Source organism: Ctenocephalides felis, unplaced genomic scaffold, assembly GCF_003426905.1.
Source record: "Ctenocephalides felis isolate EL2017-DRISC unplaced genomic scaffold, ASM342690v1 CF-g0.4_SCAFFOLD_03571, whole genome shotgun sequence".
NCBI lineage: Eukaryota > Metazoa > Arthropoda > Insecta > Siphonaptera > Pulicidae > Ctenocephalides > Ctenocephalides felis.
In genome coordinates this window covers 15,041,070-15,055,456 of record NW_020539725.1, presented here as the reverse complement: position 1 = coordinate 15,055,456, position 14,387 = coordinate 15,041,070, and the positions used below count along the sequence as shown (strand labels likewise).

Sequence of the window (14,387 nt, the reverse complement as noted above, 5' to 3'; positions counted from 1 at the left end):
ACAACATGATAATAACTCAAAAAATCCTCGACAAAATCAAACCATGATAACAGAACATATAAAAAATTTTAAACATTCTTTTAACTTTTACAAGGCTAGTACACTTTATCACGAACGGAACATTATTCAGAGAAGGTTTGCTGAATCCTGTCTAATCAGCATCAATAGATCTTGCATTAATAAACGGTGTGATGCCTTCTTACTTTGTGTATACATGTGTACATGTCCGTATGTATATATTTATATATACGTATTATGTGTATATATATATGTATATGTGTACGTGTTTGTACATGTATATCATATATATATATATATATATATATATATATATATATATGTTTATGTGTATATTTATGTATATATATTACGCTTTTGTATGTTTGTATATATTTCTTTTTACTTTTCATTTCTCTTGTTTATCTATCTGTTTAGTTATAATTGTTATTGTTATAATTATATTACTTATATCTATAGTTCTTTTTCCAATTTCTGTCATTTTTTCCTAGTTTATATAAACTTTTTCAATGTTCATTCTGTAGATCCACTGATGATGACATAAAATCTTATATCGAAACGTTTGGAAAAATTAAAAATTAACTTCTAAATCTTTGCCTTTTATTTGATGTATGCCCTTGAAGAACTTACTCATATATATATATATATATATATATATATATATATATATATATATATATATATATATTCTACATATGATATGGTCATTACAACATTTTATATCTTTTATTCTATAATTCAATCATACGTATATTCATTTTTACATTCATACTTTGGTCTAATTTATTCAAATATCTTTATAATATTCTTTTAATTTAATTTTAAATTTATTTTTTTCTTCGGTCATCATTAACTCTTTCGGAAGCCCGTTGAATAATTTCATAACACTCCAAATAGTGTTTCATCTCGTTTTATTGGTTTCTGTTTGTTTTAGATGTAAATTTTCCTGTTGTCTAGTATTGTCTAGTATTTGTTTATTTAATATTTACAGTTGATCTTATAGATCATTTAATGTTATCGAGACCCCCAGTGCTTAATAGCTTTATTATTGTACATCTACAATGTAGTCATCATTAGTTTGTTTTTGAACTTCACATAGTTTGCCCTTTGGAATTTTGTTTGAAGTGATGCACTAAACCGATGATATTTGAGATACAAAATGACAAAAAGCTTGTAACATCCCAATTATTTATGCTGTTTTTATATAAATATTTCAACAGAATCTTTGACATTTTTTCATGTAATCATTTATAATATTTCTATCGGAGAAGAATTTCAGAAAAGGTATAGTTTGTGTTTTAAGCATTTTCTGCACACATATGTTATCTATATTCTGATATACTATAAAAATAATAATAATATATATTTTGTTCCTATTTATTAATTAAATACATACCCAGCACTGTAAAAATTACAATGAATTAGAAATATATAAAACATGAGTCTCCTGTGCATGGAAATCTATTTCTGTGAGATACACCCAAATCGTACATATATTGTCTGCGATTTAATAAAATTTGCAATATATTTTTGAAGGATCTTGCTAACTACAGAGTGACATCATCACACACAAGTGATAAATTAAATTGAAATCTTAGATAGTGATTAATAAATTATGTACTCTACCAAAAAGTATTAGTTTTTTATTATTTTGGCATTTTTACACTAATACAACAATTTAAAGATTAATTTATTTATCTTTAAGTAAAATCAAAATTCTTCTTCCATATATAATAACCATCAGCAAGTAAAATATTACGGCCTTCGTCAGGATTGTCTTAAAGTTTTATAGAATTTTGACAAACCTAAAAGTAGTTTAAAATCTATAAAAGTGAGTTTGACTGGCAATACCATTTAATACATTTAATGTTTTCTCTTCATGTGTACCTACTTTAATATACTAATCCCAATTAAAATTTAAAATATACAACATAAACACCATTTCAAAAGTAATGTTATATATTTGTATAAATTTACAATTAAATAACATTTCATAATAGCCATATACATGATAAGCATTATTTAAAGATATATTATGGACGGAATTGTGATTCACACATTATTAATATATATTATTAATTATATAATATAAATCTAACATTTTAAAATTCTTATATTGATTACATAATATTTTTTTGTAAAAAAAACTATCCTATTGAAATATGCAAAAAAATAACATCTAAATTACATTTAAAATAAATATGTGCAACTACTGCACAAATTTTGTAATCAGTGATTAAGTTTTGGACGGAATTTATAGATCTTTAATTAAATAATTAATTTTTCAATTCGTATTTTTGCAATATGAATGAACAATCTACAATTTAATACATATACTCAATTTAATTAACATAATATATTTAAACCAATTACAAATCAAAAATTGATTGCTTTCATTAAATTCTTTGACATATTTACTGTAAATTATTTGCTGTACAGTACAAAAAAGCAATCAAATATAATCAGTGGTAGTTAAAATTATTAAAAAATTTATTATTTGATAATACTGATACATTATGGTTTTTATGGAATGATCTTTCATGATTCGAATGTTTTGTATATCAAAATGTAGTAAGGCACAGGAAATAATATATTACAAGCTACAATTCAACCGAATTTAAAGATGCAGTGTACTAATTTATAGGCTCTTATATATTGTGCCAAATAAATAGAAAAGTTTATAGTAATATTTCATTATTAATTTTTAACAACATTATAAATTTACTTTTTAATAACTTAAATATTTATAGAGAACGGAAGTAAATGTTTGTATTACTAATAGTTGGATATTAAAAAGTATAATATACTTACATCCATCTGAAAAGTAGAATTCCGAAACAGTAAAAAATGTAAAATAATTAATATTTATTCAACTGGCATTGTAGAAACTGTACTATGAGGTGTTGTAGGTCTCGAACCAGCTACTGAATGCGTTGTTGATGCATTAATTGAAGCCATTGTTCCCATCTGAAATAATGTATAATGTTGAATGTATTTATTTATCAAAATTCATTGAGTACGTGGCAAAACATAAAATAAAACCAAATTCGCATTTTGCATAAAAATCAAATATCAATATAAATTACATATACAACTTTCTATGAAAAAGCAATCAACGATATTCAAAATAATTGTTTTCGGCAGCAGCATTTTATAAATTTATGGAAATATTTTATTTATATTAATATTTATAACTCACTCTTAAATGTGCCAAATCCTCTAACTTTGTCAAATCAGATAATTCCAGATACAATGAGTAGATGAGTAACCATCCATAGATTGATATCAAAATAAAGAGGCACCAGCACAAAGTAATTAGGATATTATAAGAAAATATCAAATCATTTACAATTGCAAAAAACAAAAATGCAAATAATCTGAATAGTGTAAATGCAGCAAATACATATATCCACGGCAGCATCTTTTTTTCATATTCCTGCAAAGATAATAAATCCAAATTATAGAATACAAATATATTCATTTTTATTTGATCATTTAAATATTGTCAAATAATTTTATATTAATTTGATTACCTTCAATTTTAATAAAATTATATATATATATATATATATATATATATATATATCACATTCAAGCAAAATATGTCTATGAATAAATATTTGCTTAGGTACTTGCAAATTATTTTGCAAACCTTAATTCGAGTTTATCAATTACAGTATTAGAGAAGTTTGAAAACTTTAATTGTCTACAATAAATACAAATACAATATCAATTTAAAATAGAAGGGCTTCTTTATAATACAAGACTAAAGCAACAATTAACAACATCTAGGGATGGAATTAATTAATTAAATCCTGATATAGCTATGTTATGATTTATATATGATAGAATATCATAGTAAATAATTGTTGTAAATAGCTGTTCTGCAAAATTTGCTAGAATGTATAGAATAAATAAACTCTGATCCTAAATGTTCATAATGCACATTAAACTTTTACATAGAATTGACAAAATACTATATATATGCCAAAATACCTTTTTCCGATTTTGATTAATCCTTTTATTATCCGTTAGCTAATTTGAGATATGAAATGAGTTTAATTATATTGATTACTAAGATCTTTTTTTACAATAATAAATATAAGAAGAGCATTATAATTACATGGATTCCTTATTAAGTATTAAGGAAGCTGTGAATAATAAGCTAGTGCATACACATAAAATACAATTCATTTTTTATAAAGTTTGAAAATATTTCATATTTTTATTGTTGAATGAATATTGTTTTGATTGTTCTTTTATTTATCTAAAATGACGCTCTTGAGTTCATTCTTTAGGATTGTAAAATGGGGCAAGTTTATTCTATTAAAATGCCTTTACCTAATTTATATTGAATTTTGATTAATATTCTATATGTTACAATTTCATTAAAATAAAAAAAAAAGAGTCCTCACCTTTCGAAGAGCTACTATCAACATTACACTTGTCACAAGAACACAAAATCCTCCAATCAGGGAAAATAATGCAAATACTATTAATGCATTTCGAACTAAAAATAAAATTAATGTACTATGTTACAAGATAGTTTTATAACAATCGCATATATATTACAATATTGCATGAGTCTCTACCATACATAAATTAACCTCTTATGGTTTATTATTTAGTATATGATTAATTACATGCATTTTGCAAATATTGATCTTACAGAAAATAAAGAAAAAAGTTCCTGTATGAATTTTTTGTTATAAAACATTCTCAATATTGAAAGAATTAATGTTTGGTTATGGAGCAAATAATTAGATGCGACTAAAGAGCTTACAAATTATACTAGAAAAGGTCAGAGTCACAGTAATTTTTTTGTAATAACTTTCTTATGTATAAAAGTTTGTTGATAAGTTTGAATTCTTACCATGAACACTCCCTACATAGACAAATTCGAAAGAAATTATATAATATCCATAATGCGTGCTGCCTGGAACTGCCATTGCTAAGCAATATATATCAAACATAGCAGTTGCCATTGTAAATAGAGCTAAAAACTGCAGAAAAATATATAATTTAATTAGTTTGTAATTTATTATTAGCATTTCTTTGTTATCTTACAACTGAGAATCCGCTCATCCATAGTGATCCTCTTTGAATATCAATAAGAAAGGCATCTTTCAGGATAGGTTTCTGATACCATGGTATTTTGACAGAGCGCATAGACCTGCTCGATTTTAAATTAGTCGATGACCTAAATGATAAATTACTGAAGGTAAAACTGTCTGCGTCATGTAAATATCAAATATGTATGCAAAAGCAAATTAGAAGAAGATATAAAAAATATGTTCTATAGAATTTTGAAAAGAATAATATAACAACATATATTTTATATATCTTTCATAACATTACAATCAAATGAAATTATCTAATTATAACTCTAGGAGACTTTCTACTTTACGCTTTAGGTTAACATATTTTTAAAATATTCTGTACCTTCCAGTCATATGTGAATAAACTGAAGGATTCGACCTATACGTCGAAGGAGTTTTTCTTCCATAATTCATCTTTAAAATTTATTTTGGGCAACCGTTATTCACAAAATAATAATAATAATAATACTGTATATTAAAATGTTAGAAAAACATTATCATATATAATGGTATAATATTATTACACCACATGTAATACTATATTTTCATTTAAATAGATAAATGAACAGATTAATATGAATTAGTATTTGATACGTGAGTCACTAATTAATTTATAATTTATAGAAAAGGGCGTGTGACATTTGTATTTGTAAATAAGTTCAACTTTATTTACACTGACTTTTATCTATGTTTTCAGAATTACGTTCAGAGAGCTAGGGAAAGTGTCTAACGCTCAGACTTGATGGCGCTGCAAACGCATGTTACTCGCCAGCAAATTAATGGAAATCGAAAATGAAATTTTTTGCATATCTTTACATTTTGAAGGTCCTCAGAAAAAATGGATGTGTGTGTATGTTTTGTATGTCCGCGTTTTTTTGTCTACGTTTTCGGGCGCACGGATCAACCGATATGGTTGATCCATGATATATTTGAATGGTTCAAAAAACATTCGATCCCTATTAATAGGGAGATATGCTGATTAGTTTTTGGCAAAGGCAGGTCTAGCCGTTATGGAGATACGGAGCAAAGAGTGCAAAAAGTAGAAATTCTGGTTTTGAGAGAACGGAGTATCCGAATTGAATAATTCAAAAAACATGCAATTTATAATAATTGGGAGAAGTTGTGTTCAGTTTTTGGCAAGGGCAAGTTTAGCCATCTTAGAGATACCAAGCTAATTGTATAAATAATGACAGTTTTTGAGAGAACTAAATTACAACAAAAATTAAATTAAATTAAATTGTCTACGCAATTTGGGCTCCCTCGGTAGGAGTGCCAACCTGCCAACCCCATGCGTGTCTGTCCCCCTAATATTTGATGTCTGGAACATTATATAGCAACTGGCAACACTATTTTAAACATTCAGATATCAGTGTATCGGCATTTTCGCGTTTTGACATTTTATAAATAATTGATTAATATGTGGATGTCAATTAGTGATTTATTGTAAATATTGTATATATATTCGATACAAAATGTGGCACGAAGCCCGGAGACAGGAAAAGAAGATACGGGGTATGCTCGTTGATTATCAGCGACGTGCTGAAAGGAGAAGAGATTTCTTTGAAACTATCGTAAGTTAAATATAATTTGAGAAATATTCGGTAATTCATGCCGAACTTTAAACTATTTTTATAATATGAAACTGAAAGTTCAATTAATAATTTACAGAAAGCAGATCCTACACAATTTCTGCAGATTCATGGGAGACAATGCAAAATCCATTTAGACCCGGCTGTTGCAATTGCTGGAGATAGTCCTGCTAATATGTATGGCATAACGTTTTTTCATAACTAAATTAAACATATCAATTTCATTTAAACAACCAAATTTCGGCTTTATAATGTATTTATGGAGATGATACATTTATGAACTCTAATAACTAATAGTTTTCACAACGATAATATCATAGAAGTGGAATTTTTACAGAAGTATTAACATTAACATTAAGTATTAACATTTTAAATCAAAATTGATTGACTGTTATCATTTAAAATCAAATTTGATTAAGTTTAGTGTTATAATATCATTTTTACTATTTTTTAAGTAAATATATTTCTAAAAAGTTGGTTAAAACTTATTTCTCTTGTACATACAGCCCTATAAATTTACACCCATATTGTATATGTAAATATATTATGAATATAATCTTTTTTTTTTTTGGATTCTATAAAAAAATACATGTGTAAATTTAACATAATTTTTGGTTTAGGATGCCATGGCAGAATAATTTAGACAACATGATTGATCGTTTTGATGTTCGTGCACATTTGGATTATATTCCTGATACCATTCCTTGTTATAAAGAAGATTTAACACCTGAAGAAAGGCACTGTAATTATGAGAGTTATCGGATATTGGCTCAGAATACATTTCTTGGTAATTTCTTTTTATTTTTATACTGCAATATTTAATTATGGTATTCTCATAACCTTAATGCTTATTAAATTGTTAAAAAATACTTGCAATATATAAATACTAATCTTCATGAAACAAACTATTTATATTTAAAAATAATTAAAATTAACTAAATATAAATAAGTTTATAGTAAATAAATTAAATAATTAATGAATAAATAATAAAATAGTTTAGTTATAATTTTTTTAAATATTGACATGAGCCTTATTATAATTTCATCATACTGACGGCTTGCAAAATTGATAAATAAATAAACCCTATAAATATACAACAAACTATTAAGGAACATCACTCATCCAATTTAAAAAAGTCTAGATTAAAAACAGTTGGTGATAAAAGTAACTAAACAATAATATTTATTTAATAGTTTTTAATATAATATTAATGCTTATTTTGTATTCAATATTGAATATGAATTAGATACTTTTTGGCTTTGCCTCTTTCTTAAGAATTTTAATAAAAAAAAATTATATCTATTTTTCATAATACTGGACTTTCAGGTAAACAGACATGAATTTTTTTAATTCATTAAAGTTTATGTAATTCTTTGATTACTTTTTACAGGAATTCGGGAAGAAAAGTTTTTGCAGCAGTTGGCTTATGAAGAGCAATTTGGAATAACCCCTGAAGAATCGAATAAAAAAAAGAAAAGTAGCAGCAATACTGGAGCAGCTATTGGATATAACTATGAGAATACTGAAGGTATATTTATAAGTTGTTTTTTATAAATTGAAAATGTAGGTGATATTTCAAGAACAATTAAATCATTGGTTATGTTTTGTTCTCAGTCATACCTGGAAAGTCTGAAAAAACTGATAAAGATGGAAATTCGGATAGTTCAGATTCTGAAGTGGAAATTGATATGGATGTTAGTATTGATATCACAAAAGTGGGATTAGCTCAGGTAACTATAAATAATTTACATATTTCTTATGCAATATTAGATCTAATTTAAACATTAAAATTTGTGAGTGTTTTCAACTACGCTAACTTTATAAAAAAAAAAAAAACATTTTGCATGTCATTTGATAATGATGTAAATTTAATATTAACATTGAATAATCATGATGTTATGATATTGTAAATGTGATACAGTGATTAAGAGGTGAATATAATAATTCTGAGCCCTATGTGATGTTAGAATGATAATTGTAGTTTTCTTATCATATTAGTTCTATTGCATTTAGAAGAAAATAAAATTATAAATAATGAAATGCTATTAATATTAATTATCTACTTAATATTTTATAGGCAAATGAAATGAATATTGCGGCACAAGCATATGGAATGGCAGATAATGACTTTTATTCATTTTTGACTAAAGATGCTGATGAAGCCGAATCTTTAAGAATAGCTAGAGAGGAGGAACAGGAAAAGGCTATGTACAGTGGCAGGAAAAGTAGACGAGAAAGGCGTCAGCATAAGTATGATATACTATTTATTTCTATGTATGATTTTTTGTCTCTTTAATTGTATTCTACGTGAGTATAACTATATATCTGGATTTTGTTGTTGTAAGTTATGATATTACTCTGCTTCAAAGAGGAGTTATATATATTATGTATATGTATGTGTGTATACATATTAGGGTGGTCCTTAAAATGGTCATTTTCGAATTTCCTTGCTCCCAGGGGCTCAAATGGTTCCAAATAGATAAAAAACAATTCTCTGAAAGTTTTAGCTCTTAATATTAACATTCAGATAAAGCGCAATTTAATTAAAGTTTTGTATGAAAAAATTTTCAAAAATTTTAAAAATGTTTTTTTACATGTAATTTAGCGAATAAATGAATGATTAAAACTCATTCATTTGTCGCTAAGTTATACCTAAAACTATTTTTTTAAATTTTCAAAATTTTTTTCATGCTCTTTCCATTCAAACTTTAAACAATAAAAACATTTTCCTTCAATAAAACTGTTTTTAATTACTGAATGGTTGCCCAAGAAACAATTTTATCATATTATTTCACCATCTGAAGAAAAACCTCTTGCTTTATATATATATATATATATATATATATATATATATATATATATATTTAATTAACTCGGACATATTATTAAAAATGTTTCTTATGTGCACATTATCCCTTTCTTGACTGAACCTGAAGAAAATATTTCTAATAAATAGGGAAAAGCGACTCCTAGACCATCATTTCACATCATTCAGTTTTGCTGTTGAAAAAGCCCCAGAGGAAGGTCCAAAAGTAGAAAAATCTGTATCCCGATCACCATCACCATCTTCATTGGGTCAAATAACATATATAACTTCTTTTGGAGGGGAAGAAGAAACAGGAAAAAATTTCAATAAAAGTTCTGGAAGTATTTTAGAGAAAGGAAGCACCAGTAGTTTAAGAAAAAAATCTACATATGCTGATAAATTAAAGAGTAGTTCCGTTCGAAGGCGCCGAAGTAGGAGTAGATCTCGAAGAGGGACTAGGTCAAGTAGGTCAAGATCAAGAAGTCGATCACGTAATGGACATAGGCGAAGCAGGTTTGTGAATAAATCAATATGCATAATTGAGTTATATTACATTTCATGAATTTGTTAGATTTGGTGTTATCAATCAATAGCAAATATTTTAGTTTATTGCATATTATGCCTTCATTTTTTAGTTAATATATATTTTTATAGTTTTTGATTATAGTTTTCAAATCATATTTAGGTCATATTCTAAACCACGCAGTTATAGACAACGATCTCGTTCCCCATATTCATCACATAGAAGACGTAGATCGAGAACAAGATCGCGGTCAAAAACTCGTTCTAGCCGCTACCATAATTCCAACCGTTCTCTCAAATTGAGTAGTAGGAGACGTTCTAGGTCGAGATCAAGAAGATCGAGATCCAGAAAAAGGTATGTAAAAGTAAAGGCCTATTTTTTTAAATTTCTTTATATTTAAGATCTAAGTATATATAATAATTAATGATATATTTACTACTGATTAATATTGATATACAGTTTCTCAATAGCTTTATTTTTTAGTCAACTTTATTCTGCAATTTGCTTATATTACAACCTTAAACAGATACTGCTGACAAATATGATGAAATAATGTTGATTACAAATTTATATTCATGTGCAATACAATGTTTTGCAGATCTAGATCTCGTTCTACCTACTCTGACTCTTCAAGCAGCTCTAGATCTTCCCACAAGAGCCTGACAAAGAAACTATCCCCAACTGTTTCTAAAGATAATGACAATGATAATTCGAAAGACAATTCAAGTGCAAATGATGTACATTCACCTGTGGCTGGACCACCAATAAAAAAATATTATGGAAGGAAAAAGGGCGATGAGAGTTCTTCTGAACTGAGTTTATCAGATAGTGATGATAGTGACAATAGGACAAGAGAAAATCCTGATATGTGAGTATGATCATTTTTTTTTTATTATACTATAAATGTCAATAATAAATTATGCTTTGTATTAAGGAAAACATTGTTTAAGGGTTGTTCTTTTTTTTATTTTTCTTCGTTTTGGTTTTGAAATTTTTGATATTATGAAAGCTAAAAACCTTAGAATTATTTAAAAAAAATCATCTCAATATATATTTTTTTGACGAAGTTATAGATATATTTATCTCCATATGTATGATCCTCTGAAAGCGTTTTTTTATCGCTCCGCGAGCTATTGTATGCCAGCTGCCTCTTTTTCATTATAATACCTCATGCACATGACCTTTTTAATGTGTCAGCATCTTTGAATACCATGGTGTATTTAGTACATTAAATTAAATGGTGTATTTAGTACATTATATTAAAAACTTTAAATACGTTTTTCTCAAATTGACTTTTTTCAATGCGGTGCCACAAATTAAAAAAAAACTACAAGTCGGATCGACTTGCATTTTTTTAATTTGTTCACCACTGCAATACCTAGTCCCCCTACCTCAAACAACTTGATAACATTACGCAAAAAATTTTTGCGAAGCTTCTCGCCCCCAAAAAAAGGCCTTTTTTGATACTTGTTTTTTCAAATAGCTGCCATATTCTCCCTGCTTGCTTTTTTCTTTAATTTTGGTAGGGGGACTGGATTCAAACTTCTTCTTCAACGTTTTTTTTTTTTTTGGTTTTGGGCGATGCGCAACGGTTTTATCTGTGGCACCGCAAAAGAGATCGATTTTGCAAGACCGACTTTGGCGCCCCCTGGTTAAAAAATGACGGCACAAAAAAAAGAAGATAATCACGTAATATTCTATGACTTTGTAATTTTTGTTTAATAAAAACCGCATGTCTCTATGATAAATACATTTCGAGAAAAACGAAAACAAATATCTTGCATTTTTTGTAACAAAAAAAGAACAACCCCCTTAAGAAAAAAAAAAACTAAAAATTGATATACAATATTATCAATTACAATTATTTTATTTTATTTACAGACATACAAATAGCAATGCTTCAACAGATGTTCAATCTTTAACAAACAACAGTTCTGGCACTCCAGCTCAATCAACATCTAGCAGCCTATTGATAGCAAACCCGATCATAAGCAGTACCAATACTGGTACAAGCACTAGCGTATCGGGTTTGTTTGGTAAAACTAAACCTAATGCGATCAACAAAGCCGCCAACAAAGTCAGTAAGAATCTTATTTTATTGCCAAATGTGACAAAACAATACATCGTCATTTTCAATTTCATTTTAACTTATTCTTCATCTTATTAGTCTAATATTCATGGCAGTCAGCATATGCAAATATTAAAATACTTTGAACAAACTTTCTTGAAATGTTATTAATTTCAATTTTCCGTAATCTTGTTTAAATGCTTAAATGACTGTTTCTATTAAAATCTAATGTAAAATCCAATATTTAAACAGCCTGTGCTCATCTATAAGAATTTCGCTGTAAGTGCGGCGTCGTTTTTATATTGTTAATTGTTTTGGTTTTTATTTTGTATTTCATTCTGAATCTTTTACATGTAAAGTGGCACCCCGACATACGAGTTTAATTTGTTCCGTAACCACATTGAAATGCCATTAATTTGTTCAGGCACTGTGGTTTCTGTTAGATATTTGAACTGTTGCAACTTTTTGAGGTGATTTTGTAGATAATTTAGAGCTCAGAAAGCTGGAGTACACCCTTCATCAACTCCTATTTACACACAGTACATATCTCTGATGTGTTTCCTCGTACATCCTTGGCAGTAGGGAATGCAATACCGATAGAAAATTTCAATACCGGTATTTCGGTAATTTTTCATTTTAAAACCGGAATACCGGTAAATTACCGTATTTTTATTATCTTCAACAAACCTAAACAAAATTGAAAGTTACTAGTACAAATAAAAAAAAATTATATACAACTACAACTATATTCAACTAAACAATAAATAAAACAATAAATTTATTTTTTTAAATAATAATTTAACAAAAGTATATGCAATTTAATTAATTCATTATCACTATCAAGTATATTGAGTACTTTCACCAAAAACAAACTTATTAGTAAGAAAGACCAAAAACTCATAAAAGATCATATTACATTATTATAATAAACTGTATTGTCTGTATCCGATGTGTAAATTAGCATAATCTCCAATATTTAAAAAAAATAATTTTTCTACACTATTAAGATCGGATACTTTGTCGAGATAAATAATAAGTACTATAATTGTTGAGTATTGTTATTTAAAACAATGTGATGCTTCTATAGTATTTTCAAACTTCGAAACGTTGTCGAAAATAATATTTTATATTTGTAATAAAAAGCAAAAATATTTAGTAATGATCATAATTTATGTATAAATTTAGAAAAAAAAAAGATTACGCAGTATGATATAAAATATGTTGGCACAATATCACTTAAAAAGCCGTTACATATTTACAAAAGATGAAACAAACAGAATTATCTATCAGTCCTATTCTATTTATTGTAACACGATATGAAGCCCTTTGGAAAGCAATAAATATTCAGATTAATGATGAGTTGAGATAATATTAACATATGTTTATCTTATAGAAGCACGTGAAGATATAGCTGTTTATGTGATTATGGAATTTAAAGATAAATTGTTCCGAGAAATTAAACATTAGGGTATTATGTATCAAATAGCGCTTATGTAAATTACCGAAAATACCGGTATTTTTGGAATAAATACCGGTAAAAATACCGCCGTAAAATCGGGCGGTTTACCGGTAATTCGGTATACCGGTATTGCATTCCCTACTTGGCAGCTGTACAGTACAGTACAATACAGTACAAAGTTTTGTTTTTATCCATTATTAAACAAGTAAATAATATTTTGCAAATTTATAAAAAGCAAAAAACGCGAACTCAACGTATATAACAGTACATGCATCATTAATGTACAGTCTAAATTTTAATCGTTATTGTACAATTAATATTAATATATAATTGAAATAACTAACTTAAATTATTATATTTTAATTTTGCCATTAACGTTTTATAGAAAACTCTTGAAGGCTCAAAGCTTGTATCTCGAATTTTGCTTGTATATTGAAACAGTCGTAAGTCGGGTTTATGTTGGGTCATCACTGTAATATTTATATTCATTAATTATATCATTAATTTTTTATCAGGTTGCCTGCATAACCATTATGAAAATATTTAGCAATACATTTTAATTAAAAGATCACATATTCTAAATTAGAGACTTAAAGTATTTTAATTGAACTTAAAATTCGTGCCGTGATAATGAATGTTATGATTAATTGAATTATACAATAGCACAGCACTTTTTTTTTATTATTGTGCTATAATGTGAATGGTAATAATCATTACAAACATTGAAGTGCTAATTTTTCTACAAAAACAGAACAAAGTTAATTTCATTGCACTCTTGGATGTATATAAAGTCCTATTTTATGTTCATCAATCGTTATCACCAA

The 14,387-nt window shown here is 26.9% G+C and overlaps 2 protein-coding genes across 2 annotated transcripts; one reads left to right on the top strand and one right to left on the bottom strand.

The window, feature by feature from the left end:
* Window positions 1-2,838: 2,838 nt before the first annotated feature.
* On the bottom strand, window positions 2,839-5,557 carry LOC113384569. Its single transcript, XM_026622305.1, has 6 exons — window positions 5,461-5,557; window positions 5,086-5,218; window positions 4,892-5,021; window positions 4,434-4,528; window positions 3,218-3,454; window positions 2,839-2,985 (listed from the first exon to the last, which is right to left on the bottom strand). Exons 1-6 carry the CDS (start codon window positions 5,529-5,531, stop codon window positions 2,884-2,886), a joined length of 768 nt encoding a protein of 255 aa, XP_026478090.1. The 5' UTR covers window positions 5,532-5,557; the 3' UTR covers window positions 2,839-2,883.
* Window positions 5,558-6,589: 1,032 nt separating this feature from the next.
* LOC113385675 (CLK4-associating serine/arginine rich protein) lies at window positions 6,590-12,210 on the top strand. Its single transcript, XM_026623518.1, has 10 exons — window positions 6,590-6,688; window positions 6,786-6,883; window positions 7,327-7,493; window positions 8,098-8,235; window positions 8,322-8,437; window positions 8,785-8,957; window positions 9,664-10,026; window positions 10,199-10,390; window positions 10,635-10,904; window positions 11,918-12,210. The coding sequence occupies exons 1-10, from the start codon at window positions 6,590-6,592 to the stop codon at window positions 12,201-12,203; spliced, it is 1,902 nt and encodes a 633-aa protein (XP_026479303.1). The 3' UTR covers window positions 12,204-12,210.
* The last annotated feature ends 2,177 nt before the right edge of the window (window positions 12,211-14,387 follow it).